General features: G+C 41.0%; 2 protein-coding genes across 5 annotated transcripts in view; both read left to right on the top strand.

Annotated features, from left to right (window-relative positions):
• The first annotated feature begins 5196 nt into the window (after window positions 1-5196).
• Window positions 5197-10846, top strand: APOH (apolipoprotein H). Its single transcript, XM_048965513.1, has 8 exons — window positions 5197-5331; window positions 5477-5653; window positions 5987-6083; window positions 7454-7530; window positions 8122-8310; window positions 8885-9064; window positions 9545-9742; window positions 10474-10846. The coding sequence occupies exons 1-8, from the start codon at window positions 5268-5270 to the stop codon at window positions 10542-10544; spliced, it is 1053 nt and encodes a 350-aa protein (XP_048821470.1). The 5' UTR covers window positions 5197-5267; the 3' UTR covers window positions 10545-10846.
• Window positions 10847-13569: 2723 nt separating this feature from the next.
• CEP112 (centrosomal protein 112) overlaps window positions 13570-23853 on the top strand; it is a 139966-nt gene continuing 129682 nt past the window's right edge. For 2 of the 4 annotated variants that reach the window (XM_048965506.1, XM_048965508.1), the window contains exons 1-6: window positions 13570-14772; window positions 16142-16270; window positions 16527-16717; window positions 17459-17625; window positions 22274-22370; window positions 22833-22907. In XM_048965506.1, the coding sequence (XP_048821463.1) occupies window positions 16171-16270; window positions 16527-16717; window positions 17459-17625; window positions 22274-22370; window positions 22833-22907 (630 nt within the window). In that variant the 5' untranslated portion in view covers window positions 13570-14772; window positions 16142-16170. Of the gene's footprint in view, window positions 14773-16141; window positions 16271-16526; window positions 16718-17458; window positions 17626-18960; window positions 19039-22273; window positions 22371-22832; window positions 22908-23853 lie in introns of those variants that run through there. The other 2 variants (XM_048965507.1, XM_048965509.1) reach the window with 2 other exon arrangements.

Here is a 23853-nt window from a genome sequence, read left to right as displayed (position 1 = left end):
ATATTCAAGGAAACTTAAAATTCAGCTTGTACAAGTCAATGGCCTTAACCTGGATCCAATGTTTTATGAAATTTCCTGTTCTGAGATTTTTCCATTTTTAAGATTAAAGTGGGAAAATTCTCCTTTAGGAGTAAATCTGCTAAGAGTACCAGATTAAAAACATATGAGGAAATATTATAGTCAATTATTTGTGTTGACTAACAAAGATTAGGCACAAATTTCTGGTCTTGTCGTGTTGTTAATTCCATATAACTTGATTCCAGTTATATTCTCAAGCACTGAAGAGGCTTGGGAGGGTTTTGGCTTCGGCCATAAGAGTGACCAATGCTCACCTTTTGATTGCATCGTACACAGCACAGGAGCAGAATAGCAAACAGGATGAATTTTTTTCATCTGGAACACTCTGGAATTCTGCCCAGAAAGAATTTCACAGATAATATCCACAAGTTAATAGAGATCAGAGGATCTCTCTAGATCGAAGCTGCCGATGGCAATAGCAGCAGCAGCCTCTGACACTGCATTGATTCTAGGCTGCTCTGAGACACATGCACTTTTCAATGAAGTTTTTGATGATGAATATACCTAACAACTCCTTCATTATTGATCCCTTTGTCTGTCATTTGGATATAACTGAAGAACAGCAGTAAATCTGGTGTTAGTTGGGCTTTCTGGCAGTACTGTGGCAGTGTGCCAAGGGAGGAAGAGGCAGCGTAAAAGCTCTCTCATCTACCCACAGAAGTCCAGAGTGATGGAGTCATTCTGGGATGGAAGCTAGCGAGGATTGCTCCTCTGGATGGCAAAGTGGTGAAACGTTAATGCTGTTCCTGATGTACTGGAAGCACAAAGTGCATTCCTGCAGCACTGAGCTTCTCTGGGAGAACCCGCAGGAGATCCTGACCGAGGCTGAACTCTCCCCAGCTTGTAAACAATGTGACAACCTGAGGCAGTACAGTTATATAATGAAGCACTCACGGAAATCTGACTTCATAGAAAGCAGAAGATCAATGATGAAGGGAATCTAGAAAACATATTTTCAAGCTTTGTGAGAGAAAATAGTGGGTTTGATTTGAGCTGGGTCAGTACCCTGCCTTCTCCAATCTCCCCATTACCCCAGCTGGCCACTGCAGAGTCAAACTCTCATGAAGAAAAATTTGCCCCCAAAGCTTCATATTTCAGCATTCCTGATAAAGAAATATAGTACAGGATTATTATTTTTTTTTTTTTTAGAGAAAATTCAGAAAGAATTATCAGAGGAACAGACTGTTTTACAATATTTGTGTTGCAGTACAACTGTGAGAGATTCTCTGGATTTTCTTTGCAGGAAATGAGAAGGCGGAGAGGAGGAAGTGGCTTTAAAATACTCTCTGTTTTTGTACACTGTGAGTTTAATGTATGTGAAAAATGGAACATCTCTGTGTGATGGCACAGACCTGCTCAGACCTGGGAAACTGCTCCTGCCAGCCCTCCAGCAGCTCAAGTTAATACAGGAATGGGTATTTTAATACCACACCTCCTGTAAAACGCTGGGTGCCTAAAGTGACCTGAGGTCTAGGACTGAAATGATAATTATTTCACTAACCTCAGTTAGTGAAATCAAAGTGCCATTTAACCCTAAATTATGTTTCTACATGAAAACTATATTTTCAGAAGTTACACAGATATTGTTTGCTTTTGATGTCAGTGAGACATCCTTCCAGGTCAATGTAAATTACCGTGTATTTACTTTCAGCAGGTAGGGAACATTGACTGGAAAACTAATTCAGTGCAGATGGATCTTGGCTTCTGGCTGGCTGAATATTTTGCTAAGCATGAATACATAAAGCTAAATTATCTACACAGCTCTATATTAAATATTAAAAGGAACCACTATTTAGGAAATAGCCTCAGCTTGGCCAGAACTAAAGGCAGTCATTTTTCTTTAAGGCTGGAAATGATGCATTTTACCTTCTTACTTTCCATTTGTTATCTCTTTCGGTGTTATGGAGCACTCCAATATCGGATGTATCGAGTGGAGGCGATAAAAATGTTTGTGCAGAGCATAAATGAACTTTGAACAAATATTAATAGAACTACCACAGCAACACGAAGGGCAGTGATTGGACCTGTAACTCAACACCTGCTCCCATAAAGGATACACACCCATACAAAGCCAGTGATGGACATGTGAAACAAAAGGGACAAAAAGAAATCAGCTGGAATCTGAATATCCTCTCTTTGTAGGGAAAGGATGAAGTTGTAGGTCCAAGCAGAGCTCCAAACCCGGCTTTCATGCCAGAGGGAGAGGGCCTCAGTAAGGGGATGCTGGCACAAAAAGGAGAACTGCATTCAATCTCTCTTTAATATTTTATCTCAGTGGCCTTAAGCAATACATTCAGTGTGATTTGAGAAACTGGCTGGGCTATATCACACATTTTCTGTTTGAAGAACACCTGTAAAAGCTCCAGAGTGGTGGGTGACATGACCCAACACATCACCCAGATGGACAGACTGCCAGCAAGTGGCAGCAGCAGAGGTGCGACAAATCCTACGAGATCATGAAAGCTATAGCATCAGTTGGAGAAGCAGGTGGACAGATTAAAGCCTGGCTCATTAGCTGGGGAACGGTTACTTTGGTGACCTGACCTCCAGTCTGTCTTGTTCCTGCAAACTTTCTGCAAAATATCTCTAGGAGAGACTGTTTCTGCCTGAAAGTCTTTGTCCAGCTTCTCATTATCTTGTGTTCCAATTACCACAATGTATTCTCCTCTTGTCTTGACAGCTCCAGTTGACCCCTGGGTATCAAGGAAGAATGCTGCCACATAGGCTGGTATTCATCTTTTTTCTTTTCGTATCCCTCTATTTTTTTTAAATTGTTTTTGTTTCAAACTCTTTCACGTTTCCATTTCCACTTTTATGGCTTTGCTGACTTACCCTCTCCCCATCTCTTATTCATAAATGAAACTACTCTGCTCAGGGAGTGATGCTGGGCTCCATCATTAGATTGCTATCTTTTCAAACACACACTCTTGATCTCTGTCCTGCTGCCCTTCATATTTTTGCCCAGGCAGCACAGCTTCTGCAAAGTTCATTCACACCCCTCCCTCATACTCTTCTTTTAGGTTATGCTAGCACAGAAACGGGTAACAGGCTTCTGTGGTACTGATACTGTGCATATTGTGCTAGCCAGTATCATCTCAGCGTGTCCTTACACTGCTCTGCCTGCAGCCAGCATTTCTTTCCATAGAACATAACACTATTTGTGGTGGAGAACATCAGTCTGCTCTGCATTTATACGGCCACTAACAAAAAGTTCTGCTTTATAACCAGGTTTATAGGAGCTACAATAATAAATAACACATGGATTTGATGAGAAGTCAGATGATATAAACAACTGCATATTATCACCAAATATAGAGAGAACGAGACTGGTTTGTTCATGTTCTGCTGAGGTGAATCCTTCCCGTGCAGTTATGGAAGAAGGCACAGTTATTGACAACATGCATTCTAATGACTCTTATTACAGAGAAATATGTCTTCCAAATAAATCACAACACTGGCAGTCGTTGTGCAGTTGCATGAAACGTTTGGTATTTTTCTTTCAGTTTCATATGCAATTATTCAAAGTTTTATTGCCAGCTTTAGAAATAATGAAGTTATTGCCCACAACGGATGTTCAAATGACATGCAAAGATCAGATCTATTCAGCCCAATTTTACCCGCATGACTTCCTCTCTCTTAAAGTAGCATAGAAAACTTCAGTTGGAGTTCACAGGTGTGTGTGGCACATGTACTCGGGTGCATTCTGCCATCTGCTGAGCGCAGTGAGAACTGCTCACACGGTCAACGTTGAAATGGATTGAATCGCGCCCATCTATTCCTGTGGTTTAAACGCAGAAAAGAATGCAAGCAAAACAGCAAGCAGATCTGAGGAAGGACATAACCCAAAGGCAAGGAAGTTCAGCACAGCACAGCAGTTGGGAAAGGTGAAACATCTGTAGAGAAAGAAAAGGAAGAAGTAGGCTGGGACAAAAGGAGAAATAAGCAGATGTAAAAACAGAAAATCAAGTCTGTATTTTTTGGTTGATTTAGAGGCTGTACTTTGCCCTCTGGCACTGTGTATTTGGTAAACATTTTGAGCAAGCCATCCACGTATTTTTATTTCTGATAAGACCAGCATGTTCCTAATTGTTTAATGTTGTGGCTAAAGTCTACATTTCAAATGCAGAAAATGTATGAAGCAAAAATAAACAAAGTATTTAAGATCACGGCAGGAAGGATCTGACATAACCTAGCTTCTTGTCTGAGCTCCCAATGTCCCTCACTCCCCCTCACAGGCTGTGAGTCAGCAGGCAAGGAGGATACTGAGATTAGAAACAGCAAACTGTGGAACAATGATTACACAGATGTTATTTTGGTTGCATTTGAGATGTTCCTGCAATTAAAATCTACTAAATTAGGAAAAATGCACTGATCGGAGCATCAGCTGATAGCTATGTAGTTTTGACTTGATGACCCCAAATGGCAGAGTCAAAACAAGTTTCTATGCCACCCAACAATATGATTTGAATCTGAACTCCTTGCCACAAATTAAGCGCAATCCAGACCCATTATTTCACTTTTCCTGCCTGCACAGCTGGCACTGTGGGCAATGAGAGAAGTAGTAAAGCAAGAGCTAACTAGTTATCTGCTAATTGAAAGATAATGACTGGCAATGTGAATCAGACAAAACAGGCCCATGGAGCCTGACGTTTCAGGCCAGATCATCATCCAGCATAAACCACCATTAAGCTGGTGTTGTCACTGGAGGCCTATGACAACACCAGTGTCACTCCAACATGAATCATTTTCATTCTGTGTTTCTGTGATTTTGCTTTTAAAAGACTTCTATAACGCTTGTATGTGGAAGAGTACAAACTCAAGTGAGAAACAACAGCTTCTCTGTGACAGTTTTATTCTTTGATCCAACCATTCTCAGCCTCCGCAGATGCTGAGGAGATGATATTGTTTCCTCAAAACCATCAGTCCCTGCAGGAGATGCTCTGCAGAACCAACCAGAGAGGAGGCATTTTCAGTAGAGACTCTGAATCCCTGCATTATGTGCAAGTGCAACATGTGATGGTTATATCATCCTTTATTCCAGCACCACAAGGACCCTTTTATCTTCTGTTTACTTGGGTGGGAATAAATACAAAGAGTTAATATGTAACCATCCTTTTATGGATGCCTTTATTTTTAAGGGGGGAACCACTGGCCTGAGAGTCACTGGGGAAGCTGGTGGGCTGGCAGCAATGTACTCCCTGGCACTGCTCCTGTGTGTGGCTGCTCTGACCCACTCTGCTCTTGCAGCAAAAGGTAAGTGCCTTCCACTTCCTAACAGCCAGTGCTACCCTGGAGCGTAACTGAGGGAGCCCGGAGAAACAGAATAGATTGTAATACAGAAACTTGAATACCTCAAGCTCTCTGCTTTACTTTTTGTAAATTTTCTTCTATCTTCCAGTCTGTCCCAAGCCACCAGATGTGACGTTTGCCACAATCAATGTGGTCAAAAATGAGTATAACGTGGGTGACGAAATCGAATACACCTGCAGGCCAGGGTTTGTCCCCAACAGCGGCCAGAGGAAGTACGTCTGCCAGCCCACTGGCAGGTGGCCTCTCAACACACTCTTATGCCTACGTAAGTAAGGGCTCATCTCAGTGCTGTTGTACTACAAATGACGTACACTGGTTGACAATATCTGCCTATCAATTGCTATTCATTTTTATCATTTAATTGCATAACAGCTGTTTTCCTCAGACAATCAACTGCAAAAAAATATTTTCATCACAAAAACTTGGAAACTGTCACTGCTATGTTTTGATAGAAATGTGAAATAGGTTATGAAATGTAGTATGCAGAAGTGGAAAAACATGGAAAGCACTCAGAGCCTTTTGAAATCAACCAGTTCCCACTGTGCGAGCTTCATGCCTTGTGAAATAATACTGTCCTTCTTTAAACCTTGATTAACAGCAAAGAGATGTCCCACCCCTGAACGCTTGCAGCATGGAACAATTGATTCTAGAGATTTCCACTACCAGAGTTCTTTAAGTTTTTCATGTGACCCAGGGTAAGTGCTCCCTTTTTCTGTGTTACTTAGCACAAAATCTAAACCACAGCACTACGCTGTACTGTTGTGTTCTGCAGCATTGCAAGCCAAGGAATTCAGAAAATACCACACTAAAATCCACCTGCACTTTGGAGACCTAAAAATGGCATATCTGGGGTCCTTCTCTGTTTAGCTCTGACTACTGTATCTCGGGCCTTTGCTCCTCCAAAGCAATGTCTTGCAGACATGAAAACCAGGAAAATAGCAGAAATTTTATGCAAAGATTCATTCCAGACCACTTCTCCTTGCTTTTAAAATCCTCTTATTACATCATGAGATGAAATCCTACAGCACAGAAAGGATAATCTCCATCTGAGTCATCATGCTGTCAGGATCTGGAGGCTGAAAAATTTGTTTCCATGTCTTTCTAAGCTCAGTAAATGAAAACATGAGGTTAATCCTAATTTAGTCCCTGGAGCAAATGCACTTTTACTGAAGGCTGCCTCCTGGTTTTAGAAATGAGGATGCATTTAAAGAAACATAGTTAAGTTAAATGCAAGGAGATATTTGATGGCAGCATGCAGTCACTCTGTTTAAGCAAGTAATTAATAAACAGTGCTTACCTGGGAAGATCATAGGTGAGCCATAGGCTGGAGTTCACTGATGAGTACTAAAACCTCAGTTATCTCGCTCTTCTGCAGAACAGACAAGAAAAGGAATAAATTAATTCACCTATGATATCAAATGTAGCAATGGGACTTGAATTGATTTGATTTCACTAATGATAATTTACTGGGCTGCAGCTATGTGATACTGATGCAATCGATACAAAATGAGCATTTCTTTAAATGTCAGTGTGTTAGTAATAATATATGTACAGAGGAGTAGAGGGAAGCATCTAGAGGGACTGCATAATCTAAATTAAATTGGCATTATAATAAAATAATGCATTTCAGTAACTTCAGGGACTGACTGCTGAGTTCTTTACAAATAGATTCATCCTAATTGCCATAACCAGCTAGGAATGTCTCCTAAGAAACTCTAAGATTAACATCATTGCTCAGTGCTCACTACTTGCAAATATCCAAGTATTAATCAGGTATAGGAATCATTGTAATATTAAAATAGAATATAGAGTTGAAAGTGAAATACCTTGTTGTATCAAGCACTCTTTCTAGAAATCTGTAATACCTGGATATTAACATATTTTCGTGTTTGAATCTAAATTTCCTTTCAGGTTAGTAAGTACTTGAATTAGAGAAGGATTTCAGAACTGGACTGTTATTAAATCTGCATGTGGGAAATGGAAATCTTCACAAAGAACAAACTGATTTTTCTCCATACAAAAAGGCTCATTAAGCTTTCTGACAACCAGATCTTTCTGTTTACAGTTACAACCTTGTTGGGTCAAGGACAAGCCAATGCATGTCAGATGGCAAGTGGAGTGGAATCCCCCCACAGTGTCAACGTATGTGCTCAGATACCCCAAAACTACTGCATCCTTATTGCTATTATGAAGGGTTCCTTTACATCACTCAGATTTACATATACTCCTCTTTAGAAGCCTCCCATTGCAGTGTTCTAAAAAAGATTAGGGACAATCAAGAAGCAGCTTGTACATTTTGTTTTAGAGGTGTGGGCTCTATTTACAGAGAGATGCAGTTTAAAATTCTATGTAAAAGGTGAGGATCAGGGATGCTGTTTACAACTGAAGGTAAGATGTTTGTCCCTTCAAATTCATCTTCCCTGTATATAAAAATGAGGATAGCATCACGATTTACAGCTGCTATGCATGCTTTTTTGCTGTGACCTGTCCTGCATAAATGTTTTACGGAAAAAACAAGATACTGCATAACATAGTATAAAAAATACAGCAAAAATCATGAATTACACATGGAAAAGCTCTTGAGACTTCTAATCTGATCTTTTTTTGTTTTGGCAGCTATACTTCCATAAGGCACTGTGTGGGGTTACTTTGGCTATAAACAAGTTGCTCCTGTGATAACAGTAACAATTTGGTCCTTAAGCTTTTCTTTCTAAGAATGCTGTGTTTTTCCAGCTGTGACTTGTGAACCTCCCTCACTTCCTGAATTTGGAGTCCTTTCTTACACTCTTTTAAAGTCTGGAAATATTTCTTACTTCATGGACACAATTGTTTTTGAATGTGTACCACCTCTGGCACTTATTGGAAATGAGACAGCAACCTGCCAGGCCAATGGCACCTGGAGCAGCATCCCGGAGTGCAGGGGTGGGTAACTGACTTTCAGCACCTTTGAAACAAAAGCCTAGAATTGTGTGTGCCAACATACAAAAAGAGCAACGATTTCCTAGGGGAAAAAAAAAAAAAAAGCATATTATTTATAAACATACAGCACACTCATTCTGAAAGTCAGAATCATGAATGCAAGGGGGTGGCTGACAGCATCTGCAAGACTGCACACGAGATGGGATTGACAAAACATTTGCTGCAGGTATGAAAGTTGTGCAAACAAGGCTGCAAAACTGCTGCCAGTGTGGAGGAAGCCTGGCTGCCCAAGTGCAGGGACTCTGCTAAATGCTGGCATTCATCTCAGAGGCAGGCAAACCTCATCCTTAGGCTAGAGAATCGCACTGTGAAACGATACCACATTTTGGGTACAACCACAACAGATGTATTTAAATTATTTATTTATCTATAACATTTCCCCTGACTGTGTTCTCCGGTGCAAGATGCCAAAATGAACCAATATAAAATTTTTACATGCATTCTTGAAGTACACACTGCATCTTTTAGAACTGCAGCAGTGACAAAGCTTTGTTTCTCTTTTGTTGTTGTACCGCAGCTGTCACTTGTCCTGCTCCAACTGGAATAGAAAATGGGTTCTTAAATTTTGCTGTTCGTAGAACATACCACTACAATGAAAGTGTCAGCTTCAGCTGCCAGTCCAGATATGTGCTGGAGGGACCCAAGCACTCCCGATGCGAGAAGACAGGGAACTGGTCCACAAAGCCATCCTGCAAAGGTACACATATAGAATCCCTTAGAAACCAGCAATTGGATTTCATTTTCCTAAAAAAACACCACTGACTGTCAGTGAGCTGTTGCACCTTCGTGCCTTTTCACAAATAAATTGAAGCTGTGATTTCAAGACCCTGATAATCTAAGATGACTCCCAGCATTCAGTGTTCTACACTGTGACGTATTGGAACCAGCTCCAATAATCAGACACTAAAATGTATTACATATTCATATTTCCTGTCCTCCTCCTATTTAATATAATTAGGAATTTTACTGGGATGAGTTTTCACCAGAATTTTTAGCTCCTGTACACAGGTGTGCAAAGTTTTTTAGTATCATAATATCAGCAGAAGTATTGCATACGTGTGGACCACAGCATTTTTCATTCTCTAATGCAAATTTCTCATGGGATCTATTCTAATCATGTTTCAAAACAGAGCTCTAATCGTCTTTATGTGTTGCTGATAGCTGGATTGTTTTACAGAGCCATGTAAAATTCCAGTAAAGAAAGCTGTAGTGTTATACGAAGGGGAGAAGAAACGAGTCCAGAATGATCTTAAGGAAGGCATCATGCATGGCGAAACTATATCCTTCTACTGCAAGAATAAAGAGAAATCCTGTGCCTACACTGTGCCTGTTCAGTGTGTGAACGGCAATCTCACTGTCCCTTTCTGCTTCAAAGGTAAGAGCTGAGATAATTTTACCACAGCTGCCTGCCTGTGTGAGGGAGCAGTGTCCCAGTTCGTCTTCAAGCTGCATTTGACCAGCTGATTCATCTGTGTTGTGCTAAAGTTCTTGGGCATTTAGGAAGAAATCCTTCTACTCCCGAGAGGTGTTAATTAGAGGCCCAGCCCAGCCAAAGGGCCAGACATGAAGTGTCCTGGGATTTCATGAATCCTTGGGTCAACTTCTAGAGCCTGGACCCTGCCTCAGCCCCGGGAGCCTGTCCTGCTCACTGCCGCTCTGCTGAATTGCCCTCACATTGCTCTGACTGCTTCTGACATTGGGTCAAGAGTTAAAAAGCAGCTAACAGCTATCCTGATGCTGGAAGAACTGGTTCACAGGCACTCTGTTGTTTAGAGTAAATGAAGGGGTGAAATAGCAAAGTTTATCAGCAAGAGGAAGTGCTTTGCACCTGTTTTGTCAATATTCCTTGGAAGTTTTTTTCAGTCCTAAGTGATGAAAAGGACACGGACAACCTATGGTCAAAACGTCCTTGTGTTTGGATTGCCTTCAGGTGGACATCGTTTAGCTCTTTTTAAAGTAGAAATTAAAATAGTGAATTTCTTCCAGCAGTTTACAGCAAGCAAAAATTCACTGCTTATATCTAGCAGAGCCCTTGAGATGCATTGTTTTCAGCCACTGCACATTGTAAGACTTTAACCCAAAGTCTCAACCTCTTGTTTTCAACAGAGCGTGGCTTCTTTTCAAGCCTTGTTAAGACGGACCCATCAAACATGAAACCATGCGAAGATCTGAAATGAGTCAAAGAAGTAAAGCAGTACTGAGTGTCTCACAGAGACAGATACGTGGATACACAGGACAACTTAAGACCTCTGAGTGTAAATTCCAGGCAAACTTGGGAAGCACAGTCTCTGCTCTTTTCCCTGCTGCTGTTATCCCAGTCTCCTTCACAAGCTGTGACACATTATTTCAGCCATTAACTTCCTCTGCCTCCTTCAGCATCCATGCTACACTACTTCTCTTTCAGTATTTCCAGCTTTTATGTCATTGTAAATGATCTTCTCAATAGCAACCCCTTTAGAATAAAGTAACTTTTGGCCAATAGCGTGTTCTGATTTAATATCACCTAGACATCAATCAAATCCTTTAGCTCTTAACTGATTTATAGAAGGCCTTCCTTATGAGTAATTAGCTGAGTTCTGATTCCATTTCCTCTGTTATGTGATAAGGAGCCAACCTTTAATTATAGAAGGACAGAAGGCCATCAGCATAGGATTTTCCAGAATTTAGGCAAGGAGAAAGATGGAGTTTTCCAAAATGTGTTCAGTGGCCAAATGTCCAACTGCCACTGAAAAAAATTGCATCCGATAAAGGATTCTTCCATACTTCAAAAATATTGCTAAAATTAATAACACTATTTATGTTTTCATAACTTCAACATTACATGAAACTGCTGTTTAAAACAGCAGTTAATGTTTAATGCTGTTTAAATATTATGCAATGTAGCTGGTTCCTTTTTAAATAAAGAGAACTGTGCACCATTGAGCAATAATAATGATTTCTGGTCAGCAAGCAGCTTTGAAGTGATCTGTAATTTTCATTTCATTAAGAGGACCACCGCTGTGATTGATTCTAGCAATGTTGTGCTTATATCTGTATTTCTAATCAGAAAATACTTAAAATTTCAACTTACTACTAAATGATGGAGAAATATTTGTTGCATGCTTACAATAACTTACAGTGAAGCAGTGTGATTCTCTCTTCTTCTCTTTGATAAGACACAGAAGTAAGCTACACAGCAAGCAACCTACCTTAGAACTTTTTGAAAGATCCATTTAGCATCAATATCAAAATCAAACTGGACTTGTAAGATGCTAAAGCCATTCTTAAGAAAACATTGAACATACTCCCACCAGCTTTTTTCTAATCTTTTAAGGCTGCACATAAATATTTTACTAGTATTCCTGAAATCGTTTGTTCTTATTTTCCTATTTTTAAGGAGAGGCTGAGTCAGTTACTATCATTTAGTACTTGCTTCTTATCAGCAGATAAGAGAAGCAGAAGCTGCCTCTGCAGTTGTTAAGAGTAAATTTGTCTATTTTGTGGCACAATGTGAGCTGTGTTTGATTGCTAATATGTTTAAATGGAACTTCTAAAGGATGTCTGACTTAAAAGCCAAAATATTAATAACCACCTTAAATACATACGCAGATCACCTGGCAGGATCCTATCTGTTTGGAAATCTAGTCTGAATGTTGTGTGGGATCTGAATATTCAGGACACTAGCTGAGATACCAAACACAGTTTAATATTAACTTGTCTTTCAGAGTTAAACACTGTGAAGCTGGAATAAATAAATTTTTCCTTGAAATGATTTGTATTTTGCACAAAAACTGTTGCTCCAGGAACATGCAGATTTTTCTAAGCAGTGTTAACAAGCTTTCCCAGTTACAGCAGGATGACAACCATCACGTCAGCTGGCCCTGCTTCCTAGCTGGATAAGCAGTATTTGACTACTTGAAAGAATCACCCTTAGGAGTCAATGCTTGTATGCTGAATTTATTATCTAGTCTCCTAAAGGAAGAAGGATAGGGGTGGGGGCGGGGGGGAGGAAATCTATGACCTGATATGTCTTTGAAGTAGTGAAGTGTTTGTGAATCACAACTTTTCAGACATGAAAGGTTTGCTTAGAAGGTCTGAAAAATAATGTATTGCAACTAGAAGTGTTCCAAAGGCTGGTATGAGTGAGTGAAACCTGTCATTTTATTTTTTAGATGTTTGAAAGAATGCCGTAAGCTGTGCTCGTGTTACTTGTGGCAACCTGCTGAGACAGTTAGAGAGATAAGAGAACGCGGTACATAAAAGCACCACGTGTTTCACTTAAATGAACATATTTTTACAATTCAAATTGGGAATTAGTTCTGTATTCTGGCTGCAATATTTAAGTGTTCTATAACCGTATATCTGTAGTTTCCCTTTGGAGGGTATGCATCGTGTCCAGCTGCAGCTTTGGATGAAGACTAGACCACCATCTTCACCTGAGCATTTTGTTTTTCCTTCTTTTTGCACCAAAATTAAGCAACTGTCACATAAATCCAGGTAGTCTTCAAATTCTCTGGCTGCTTGCATTGGTAAGCAGACTCAGAAACTGGTTCTATTCCCTCAATAAATTTCTCCTGGAGAACTGGTTCATTTCACTGGTTGACTGGTCATCCTGACTCACATTCTTTTTCACCAGCAAATGTAAGAGCAAATTTTGGTTTTCAAAGAGAAGAGTTTTGTGATTAGCATGATAGAGAGGTATTCATCTCTGAAGGCAGTCCTTGGATATGTACCAACAGCATACAAAAGAGTTGGCTTAAAAATTCCCTTTTCAAATATCAGATTAAAACAACAACAAAAAAAAGGCTTGTGGTGGTGAACAGAAATGCAACCCTCACCATGTAACCCAGCCAATATGCTGCCCTTGAAAAGCCTACCTGAAAAGAGATGTGTTGTTACACCCATCAAACTTCCCAAAGCCTGCTCTCTCCTCTCCTCTGTGTTGGACTGACTTGAGCAGATCAGTTTCATTATGATTACAAAATTCCCATGACAAATCTGGGCACTGTAAGTGATGATTCAGAGGCGGAAATTTCAGCAGTTCAGTTACTAAAGCAAGTCAGTCTCTAGGTAGTCTTACTGTGTTGGAAAAATCTATCTATCTATATATTTCCAGTTGTTAATCATAATGAAGACATGGCCCAAACAGCAACAGCTAAAAATAATTTCAGCTGGTATCCAACTAGCAGCAATTAAAATAAAGAATGCAACACACCCAAGAATTACCTTCCACTTCTTTCAAGTCTTTGCTTTCAGGGTGCAGGCTGCAGCACAGCGCTGAGGCACCTGGCACATCCCCTTTGCAAGGTTCCTGGGGGACCTCACGGAACTGGCGTCTCCTGCTTCTCCATGGGTGCTGCCTCATCCTCTCCTGGGCCCTCTTGATGTTTTTAATGTGTGTGCACAGCAATATGTGTATGGATACATTGTTCAGCTTGGAGAAGAATGAGTGAAGGCCTCATTGCGGTCTTCAGCTTCCTTACAAAGAGGAGCACAGGGCAGTGCTGATCTTTGCTTTGATAACAGCGATAGAACATGAGGGAGCGGTGAAGATGTGGCAGGGGAAGGCCAGGCTGCTTAACAGGAAAAGGTTCTTCAGCAGGGAGTGAAGGGCACGGAACAGACTGCTCTGGGCAGCAGCCACCGAGCTGCAGGAGCTCAAGAGGTGCCTGGACAACAATCTCAAACAGAGCTGGATTTTTGGGATGTCCAGTGAGGAACCAGGGATCGGACTTTATGATCTTTATGCATCTCTTCCAACTGATGATACTCCACAATTCTACATCTAAAATATTCAGCCATGTATGATGCATCGTTGTGGGGAAGAGCACAGGACACAGCAATGCCTGCACCACTTGTCAGTGACACACCAGCTTCTCAAAGAGCTCCTTCACTGCCATGAGACCCACGTGTGGGCCAGCCCGGGGCTGCATGGCCACAGCCCACGGCTGCACCTCACTGCAGCAGCTTCCTTCACATCCATCAGTGCCCGCACGGACGGGAACTCGGCAGCACAGCAGGACCACCTTCAGCTTTACAAACTACACTCCTAAACGCAGCGTGTTTATTTTCTACAGCCCGTGCCACACAAGCAGAAACATCCACATCAAATTCAGGCGCGCTGCCCAACGCTGTCGGAGCTCTTTCCGAGCGGCACCGGCACACTTCGCGCCCTCAGGACGCGCACCGAACCGCCGCCACGTCCGCTCCGAACCGCAGGCCGTCCCGCCGCACGGCGCGGCCCGCGGAAACGGAAGCTCCGGGCCGTGCTGTCAGCGGAGGCCGCCGGGAGCGGGGGTGGGGTCGGTTTGAACCGTTGGCCGCTCGGCCGGGCCGGCTCCGCGCGGGTCTTTGCCCGCCGAGGGGGAGCGGGAACCGCCGGCCCGGCCCGGCCCGCGCGAGGCCCCTCAGAGCGCGGACTGTGAGGTACGGGCGGCGCGGCGGCGGGAGGGCCGGGCGGGGGGTGGGTGCTGCTGGAGGCAGCGAATGGGAAATGCCGCCGAGTTCAGCGCGGTTAGGGAGCGGTAATCCCTACGGATGGCCGCGGGGCAGCGCGCCCACAGCCGGGTGCTGCTTCAGTGCGGCGCTGGTGAACGCGAGGAGGAAACGGAGCGGGGAAATGGGCTCAAACCTGCGGGGCTGTCCGAGCGGGCCTCGGCGGGCGGTGTGTGCTTTGGGCGGGGCTCTGCCATGAGCCGGCTGTGCCCGAGGCGGGGCGGGACAGCGGCAGTGCTATGGACCACAGATAGCAGTGCTATGGACCATGGCAGTGATATGAACCACAGATAGCAGTGCTATTGGCAGTGCTGTTGACCACACATAGCAGTGCTGTTGACCACACATAGCAGTGCTACTGACCGCAGCAGGGCTATTGACTATGATGGTGTTGCTGACCATGGCAGTGCTGCTAATCATGGCAGCACTATTGACTATAGCAGCTCAATTGACCACAACAATGCTATTGACCACAGCAGTGCTACTGCCCATGGCAGTACTGCTGACCATGGCAGCTCCATTGACCATGGCAGCTCTGTTGTCCACTGCAGCTATATTGACCACAGCAGTGCTACTGACCACAGATAGCAGTGCTACTGACCATGGCAATGTTGCTGACCATAGCAGTGCTGCTAATCATGGCAGCTCTATTGACCACAGCAGTACTATTGGCCACGGCAGCTCTATTAACCATGGCAGTGCTACTGACCATGGCAATTCTGCTGATCATGGCAGCTCTATTGTCCACTGCAGCTCTACTGATCATGGCAGTGCTATGACCATGGAAGTGCTACTGACCACAGCAGTGTTATTGGCCACAGCCGCTCTATTGACCATGGCAGTGCTGTGGGGATGGAGCTGCCCTTCTCCTGCAGTGCTGTGTCTGTAAATGTCCTGACAGCATTTGAGAGTGCCGCTTTGAAGCCTCCTTGGTGCTTTTTGCCTGGTTCTTTCATTTAAAATAATAATAATACATGCTAATTATAGGGAGGAAAGCTGTTATAAACGCAGCTATTGCACAAACCTGTGTAGGTGCTGTTTTATACAAATTGCGTGTAATTGAACACCTTTTTGTGTGGTTGGCAAATTTCAAATCTAAGCAAGCATGTTCTCATTGAAAATTTAATTCAACTTCTGTAGTTTGCAAATAATAAAAAAAAATCCACTTATTTTTGTATGAATTCAATGAAATATTTAGCTTTATTTGTCATATCGTCTCAAAGCATGCCGCGTTTTGGCCTAGGACAACTAGAGACAGATCTAGGGTGGTGTTTAACCTTGTCCATTTCAATGTGGGCAGTCATACAGGTTGCTGTGTTTTCTGTCAAAATGAATGGAGAAGAGGAAACATGGAAAGAGCTGGATGCTGAATTTGATCGCTGCATTGTGGATGTGAAGCCTCACATACTAAAGCTGCAGCATAGGTCAGGTAAATACGGTAACACTCGTGTGTGGAGAAACACTAATAACAGCATTCTACCTTACTGCTAATTATTAGGTGTGTGTGTCTTGCTTTACCAACCAAACTAGGAGCTTGATGTCTGATGTTATAAGGCATTGTTTTGTGGGGGTTTTGTACAGCTTAGTTGCTTTCTAAGTCCCTGCTGCTACTTTTTGTGCCTTGCTGATACATGTTGGATTTTCCCTGATGCTATTAGAGGTTATACATGTGTCTACCTTTTCAGAACGCCAGAGGTGTGCTCTGTGGGTTAAAAAACTGTGTGAGCCCTCAGGAGCGGGTACAGGAATAGCGGGAAGGAAGAATCGGAACTCATATGCAAAACTTTTGCTCCACATGCTGAAACGAGGAGTGCTAGAAGATCCTTTTACACATGAACCAGAACCAGGAATGCTGAAAACATTACCTTCATACATGGTGAGCGTGACTTTATTGCTTAAATTTATTCTTGAAAATACCTGCAAGTCCTACATTTGGCATAAAAGCAATTTGAATGAATTGAGTGGTGGTGTGTGTGGTCAGTACTGACTTTTATGTTATATATCTTGTAGCTGATATTTGAAATACCTTTCAGGGAACAAAATCCTTTATCGGAGACTTGTTTCTTCTGAATACAGATTCTAAGGCTTATAAAAATAGGTGTTAAGGAGCAGAAAGATGATACCTGCCTAATTTTTTGAAAGGGTATAATTTTTCTTAAACAGCAGATTGCTCTCTTGCATGGAATATGATGTGCTTAACTCATATGACTCAGTAGTCTTCCTTCCTGGCTTTTGCCATGAACTCCAGCTGTTCAAACTCTGAAAGAAAAGATACTGGTAGGCACATTATCACACATAGGCAGTGTTAAGCTTGTAGTTTGTTTTCAGAAGAATATATGAATATATTCTGAATATAACATGGCATACATCAGCTTTACTGGTGCGTGACCAGTCAAGTTACCTGTGCTGAAGGAAGTAAAGTGCAGGAAAACATTGAAACGTGCAGGCTGTGCTAATTGCCATGTGTGGGGAGGTAATATTTGCACACCTCACTGACTTCATCTGAAAAATAATTTTAATGCAACAGGTATTTGTGTAAGAAACTGTATTAACAGCATAAGGAATGTATTTGTGTAAGTATGTTCCAGTGTTGATTTTGCAGTTATTTCAATTACAGTTAATTTATTTTGATGAACCAAATTCAACAAGAATTCAGAGTAGTAGCCCAGACTACCTGCCTGACTGGGTGATGGGAGAGTTAGGAGAAGGTGAATCCGTGCATGAGGAATTGTGGACTTTATCTTCTAAAGAAGAGTCATCTTCAACAACAGCAGTTACATATGAGTAAGACTTTTATGTTTGCTTTATTCGATATTTGATTCATATGTAATGTATGTTAGATCTGGCAAGCTTTGTATGTTTTAATTTGCATATATGGATTTATTACACTTCCTCATGGACTCATCTGAAATAGTGTTTCTACTTGATGTACAGAAACATCATGAATTTCTTTCAACTTGATCAATTTTCTACTTTTCTGTTGTCTCATTCCTCCGTTATGTCTGCTTCCCATACTCCTGTATGTCTTCTTCCAAGTCTTATAGTTCTGTCTTTTTCCCCTTCCTGTTATGTTTAAGTGTTACAAACATTAGAATGTTTTGATTATGCTGTCTACTACAAACACATAGGCTTTGGCAGCTGGTGCTCCATGCCTAGATGCTGCATGTTTGCACTGAGGGTAACAAAGTTTCACTACAGATTGTTTGCAGCTGTACGTCAGAATTTGGAGTTATCTGTAGCTGCATCTTATTTTTGCAATCCGCTGTGGATTTGCAAGTACCAGCAAGCTTAAGCTGCATGTTCATTTCATATTATTATTTGGATATAGAGCTCTTCCTCTCCCATCTGATTTACAAAGCAGCTAAAGGGATGAAATATATCAGGTTATTAAGTCTTGGTTTCCTGTTGGCTTTTTGATGTATACACTTACAAAAAGTGTAAGTCATTATCATTAGCTATTAATTTTTTAGGCACGTTGATGTTTGTGCTGTCTTTCAAATTCCTTCTATTGCAATGCCAAGTCTTGAATTTTTAAATGGCTCAGCTGTGATTCATGCAGATTACAGGCACTCTCGCAGGTCATGGCACCTTCATGTTGAGTATCTTGAAACTTTTCCTCCTATGTATCCCTTAACGGTGTGCAATTGTAACAATCATCTTAAAAGTTGCTCTTTAAAGTGATTTGTCTCATGATTCCAAGTGCTACGTTAATACTGAGGGGCTTTGTGGTACATCCCTGTGGCGCAGGTGGTTTGGTTGAGAAAAAAAGGAGTAAATCACTGAAGTAACCAGCTGTGTTACCATGTTATTACTTCTGGCTTTGTAATAAGAAGAGCCACTGGGAAGAACTGTCTAAATATTAAAGCAATTAGGCCTACCCTTATGGGAATAAGGAATATGTTGTGCTTTAGACATGCTCTTTGAGACCTTAACTAAATGTGTGTAGCAGAAATGCTGAGTCCTGGCCTGAAGCAGTGATGGAGCACCTGGTGGGAAGGCAGGGCCAACCTGGAGGAGCTCAGCTGCGTGCAATGAACCTATGTGACCAGAAGGGCTGGAGCCAGGATCCATCCCTTCCCAGCCCTCATTTAAGAGCTGGCAGTGGAGGAACGTTGGAACTCTGACCTTCTTTTCCAGTCTATACCTTAAGATAAGGTTTAGCTTGATCTGGCAAAGTTTCCCTGAGATGTGGTTGGGGTACTGAAGTTTTATTTTGCTTTTTCTTTTTGGTCCTGTGGAACTCCAGCTCAATCTATATTGATTCTTGAGGGTTGGTAAGTTCTGTGGAGGCATGTGTTGAGGCATGTGAACTGTGGCTAGAGAAGCAAGTAAATGTGGTAGATGAGGTCATTGGTTCAATGAGTTCTCAAGTGGACTCTGCTAATAGAACTTACGTGCAGCTCCATTATCAGAATAAGGAAACTTGAATTGTGTGTGTTGGCAATTAGCAATTTTGATACCTCTGTATATTACATAATTTTTTAATAGCAGTAGAAAACTGTTAGACATGTGGCTAACACAGGAAGAAAAGCTACTGATTGTCTCAGCTACGGTGTGTCTTGGAGATGGTCTATTTAATACCTATTTACAAGTGTCTATTTTAAGATATTAGCTATAAATGACGTGAAGATCAAGTTTTTCTTTGCATTTGCAGCTTAGATCGTGCTGTCAGTGCGAGACACTGGAATATCTGAACTCTGCATCTCTTAACGAGAGCCAGCAGATGGCGATCGTGTCACGTTACACTTCTGTCTGCCCGAGGATGTGAGGAGAGCTGCGTCCATAGGCGTGTGACATAGTACGATGGAAATGCTGTATTCCAACCGTGACTTAATTCTTACAGATAGACTAAAACATTTTCTCGAGGCAGAACAGATATGACAGTGCCTATGAGTATTTTTTTTTAATGTTTGTTTATTCAAGTTTCTCTCTTCTAAAGGAAGCAGACAAATGGAGGAGTTTTGTTTGTAGTTACTTCTATCTTGTGAGATGCGTGCTGCTGTGTAGGAAGGTTTTGGCTTTTCTTGATCAGATGCTGTTTATCTGGCTAAATAAGAAGTAGTTAGGCAAATCTGACATGGAAGCTAGGATGTAAGATCAAACAAGCTGGTGCTAGAAAGGTGCATCTTCACTAAAAAGCATTCTTTCAAGTTTCAGAATGTATTGTTTGGACAAAAATCTGACCTTCCTGGCTCTGTAGGAAAATCATATTGTATGTTCATAGCACTACAGGTTATGCCTGAGAAACACTGTTACAGATAATGTGTGGCTGATGCTGTACAAGAAATAACCAGTGAGTTGCCCTTGCTTTCTTCTTAGTAGCAAATTTACAAATCTCCTTTATTAACAGCAAATTGCTTCCTTCTTCCATGCTTGTTCATGGTTGTGGTGGAAGCAGGAGTTGTGGGGCTGGTGTCAGGGCTGATAGCTCTGCACCTGCCTGCTGTGGGAGGAGAAAAAGCAATTCTTAAATAACATCCTGTGGTTGCTGGAGCCTGACTTGATAGCAGGAGGATAGAAAAGGGAGTGAACTGAGCAGTGCATGTTTGATATGAGGGAAGCTGCAGACCATCCTTAGTTTTGTTTGTAGTCAAGTAAAGTGGCTTCTTTTTCAGAACAGCAAATACAGAACTAAGAATATAATTAGACTTTATTTAGTACTTTTTCCTGTTGAAAAGTATTAGAGGTAACTTGTTGGTTTGGATATTTATTAGCCCCTAATCTCACAATAATAGGAGCATAAATTCTGTTCTTTCTAATTTTAAACAACTTGAACTTCATTTAGTTGTTAGGTAACTGAATGTTGTTCAGAAAAGTCCATTGATAAAAGGCCAGACTCGCTGGTAGCTAAAGATCTGTCTCCTTACATTGGAAGATAACTTTGTGTAAAATGAAGTCTTGGTAAGATATGAATGAATTGGAATGCTGGAAACAGTCAATGTATTATTATCCCTCTTCTGTGTTTTTTTAACATCTGAGACTTTTCTTATCTAAACTCATCTAATGTACTGCTTTTAATAGTTATGTTGCATCCATGTATGTTGTTGATACTGATTGTTGCTGGAAGGGAAGGTATGCTTCCAGTTGTTGTATTTCACTGTTTCCTGCTGCTTTGATGAAAGCTGGGGTGCTGTGCTTCTTGAAAAGTTACTCTGTGCATGTCTTCCTAGAAGCAACTTGTTTATATTTTACATACAACAGTTGTCTTTTTCTTCATAAACACTTAATTCATCTCAGTGTCTTTTGGCATAACTTACAGTGTAATTTTCTGCCAGATGGAAAGAATGAAGGGTATTTTAATGATCTGACTTGATTTTAATACTACATAGCTAGTCATAGGAAGGTGGATTTACTAACAGGAGTTTTTAATTATTTTAATGCATGTGGATTTGACACTGGAGGATACACTGGAAGATGTCTTGCTACTGTTTTGGATCTTTTGCTGTATCAACCTATCTAATAAACTCATTTTCTTTTGTTTTATTTTGTCCCGTGCTGCTGTTCTTTTCTTTCACTGTTCTGTAATTGAGAAAGGTTTGTTGTCCAGGTTTGTGAGTGACAGTTGTGTTTGTGTATCTCCTATTCTTAATTCACCTTTTGTTCCTATGATTCATACAAAAAACTTTTCCACAAAAAAATCTTTGTCCTTTTCACTCCTGGACGGAACATTTTCCTTCTGTACTTGCACTGTCCTGCTGAGCTTTCCTTCCCATACCCTGTGTATATACTGCTACAGTCTATGAAACAGAACTGAAGTAAAATGCAGCTACTACAGCTTTGATTTATCTCTTGGACGTGTTGACTCCACCTTGCTTTTTCTGAGTCACTGCTTTTCTACTGAGCTGTGTCTTGCCCTTGTCTTCATGTTTGTGTGTTATGTAAGGACGTACCTTGACCTGGCACAACATTTTTGGTACTTCCTGAACCAGTCTTCCCTATGGGTGGCCAACCAGCATCATTGTTCCATTTTTTTTCTCTGAGTTGTCTGTCTTCATGCTATTGTGTCTGATATGTTTAGGAGTAGCAACCTGGTCTACAAGGAGGAGTCCCTGCCTGTAGCAGGAGGGCTGGCACGAGGTGATCTTAAGGGTCCCTTCCAACCCAAACCATTCTATAATTCTATGATTTATTCTAAAATCTGTTGGGAGACATTATTTCATGCAGTAACTGAGAAACGCAACGAGCGCTTCTTAATATACAAGATATACATGATGTTAATTCTCACTTTAATGTACTGTTTAAGACCTTATACTCCTTTTTAAAGAGCCTTTAATAATACAAAAATTCCTTTTTTTATACTGTTTTTGACCGTTATGCCTTGACAATGATCTTTCCTTTTTAAAAGGATGTTAGTTGAGGAGTAAAATCAGTTGTGTGACACAAGTTGTTGAAAATGAATTCTTCTCTTTCTGCTTACTTTTTGTAATAATAGAGAGAGATTCAAGTACGATGGGAAGCCAACACTGAGATCACAGTCTACGAGTCCTCTTCTCCAGAATGATGATGATGACCTAGCAGCACCTCTGCCTGTAAGATGCTTCACCTTTTTCTAATAAAACTTACTGCAGTTGCAATGAATTGCTGTTATCTATCCCTGTGAAGCTGTTTTTTTTTCAGTTGTGTGAATGTGTACAGATGCAGATATTAAGGAAGGAGTAACACAAAAGGACTAAAGTCGCAACCTGCCCTCTGCAAGTACATGGGGAAGATAACTTCTTATAGGATGTTCTCAAATCATCCTAAAGGTTGACCTATGTTTAGTGTTTAATGTCTACTGCGTTGTTAATCCCAGGCTTGGAAAATTGTTTGTGTCAACATCATCTTGTAGTACAGCATGCTGCTGGTAACTGAGCTATTTGACTAAAGCTATCATGGGTACCATGACACAATTAGGAAGAGTTTTGTAGGTACTGCCAAATCTAACAATGTTTTCTTTAACACTATGTCTCTGTCAACTCTTCTGATATTTTATTTGACTTTTTCTGTTCCAGGACCATCATCATAAGAAAACTATTTCTGTGGATGACAGTGACCTTGATGCACGTCTCAGTAGTTGGAATCTTGGGGTAAAAAAAAACCAAAACAAAAACAGCAGTGCAATACTTACTTATGTACTTGAAATGAAAACTCCTTATTCATGTAGTGTGCAACTTTGAATTTAGTCAACAAGATCTTATGCAAGGAATTATTTCTTTTAGAAATAAAGTGGTAAAGCTTGGGAAGGCTAATTATGAATTAGCCTAAAAGGAAAACATTCAAATATCTTATTTTTAAGCAATAATAATTTGATTGTCCTTAATATAATTACTCATAAGAAAAAACTTTCTGCTGATCAAAACTAAGTATCTTCTTCCAGTAGAAATGCAGATTATTTCTAGAGAACTTGATAACATTTGAATTTATGCTAACATAAAGAAGAGTTTGTTGATGTATTATTAATAGGTGACCAGATAATCCTAATTCTTTACACTATTGTCAGCCCGGAGTGATATGACAGAATTCTGAAGTCTTGGTTGTAACACTCAGTGTTTTGCATGAATGGCTGAGTTCTCTTCAGAGAAGCATAAATGATAAGAGAATGTGAAGTCTTCTTGTGTCCTACTCAGTGTTTCTCCTGCTGTTTTGGTGAATTTTAGCATTCTAAATGTAAATTGCATGCTTTCTTTTCTTCTGAGAGAGAAGAAAGTCTTGACCTTGAGGCAATCCAGGAGCTGCCTGACTGCTTTCTCCAAACTGAGGGTGTAGATAATGAAAAGATTAGTCTGGGGGATTGTTATTGCTCCTCAGAGCTCTTTCCATTTTATAGAGTAATATAAGATTGATTTGTAGCAGTCCTCAGTTTAAAGAAGAATATATCCTTCAAGGATTGTCTTTCCTTGTTTTTTAAGTGAGGAGAGCTGATTTTCAAAAGCTTTTCAAGAGTAGTTAACTTCAATTCGTGATATTGCTCTTCAGGTGACTGAAACAAATGTACCAACAGTCACTTGCAGATTCTGAATATTCAGGTTACAT

This window comes from Lagopus muta, chromosome 18 (assembly GCF_023343835.1).
Source record: "Lagopus muta isolate bLagMut1 chromosome 18, bLagMut1 primary, whole genome shotgun sequence".
Taxonomy (NCBI): domain Eukaryota; kingdom Metazoa; phylum Chordata; class Aves; order Galliformes; family Phasianidae; genus Lagopus; species Lagopus muta.
This window is presented reverse-complemented; position numbering and strand designations above follow the sequence as displayed.

Excerpts from the sequence above, each read along its gene's own strand:
- APOH (XM_048965513.1), top strand. The coding sequence starts at position 5,268 with ATGTACTCCCTGGCACTGCTCCTGTGTGTGGCTGCTCTGACCCACTCT. Across the intron at positions 5,332-5,476 it reads CTCTGCTCTTGCAGCAAAAG|TCTGTCCCAAGCCACCAGAT; the intron begins GTAAGTGCCTTC and ends TCTATCTTCCAG. Across the intron at positions 6,084-7,453 it reads AGTTTTTCATGTGACCCAGG|TTACAACCTTGTTGGGTCAA; the intron begins GTAAGTGCTCCC and ends TTCTGTTTACAG.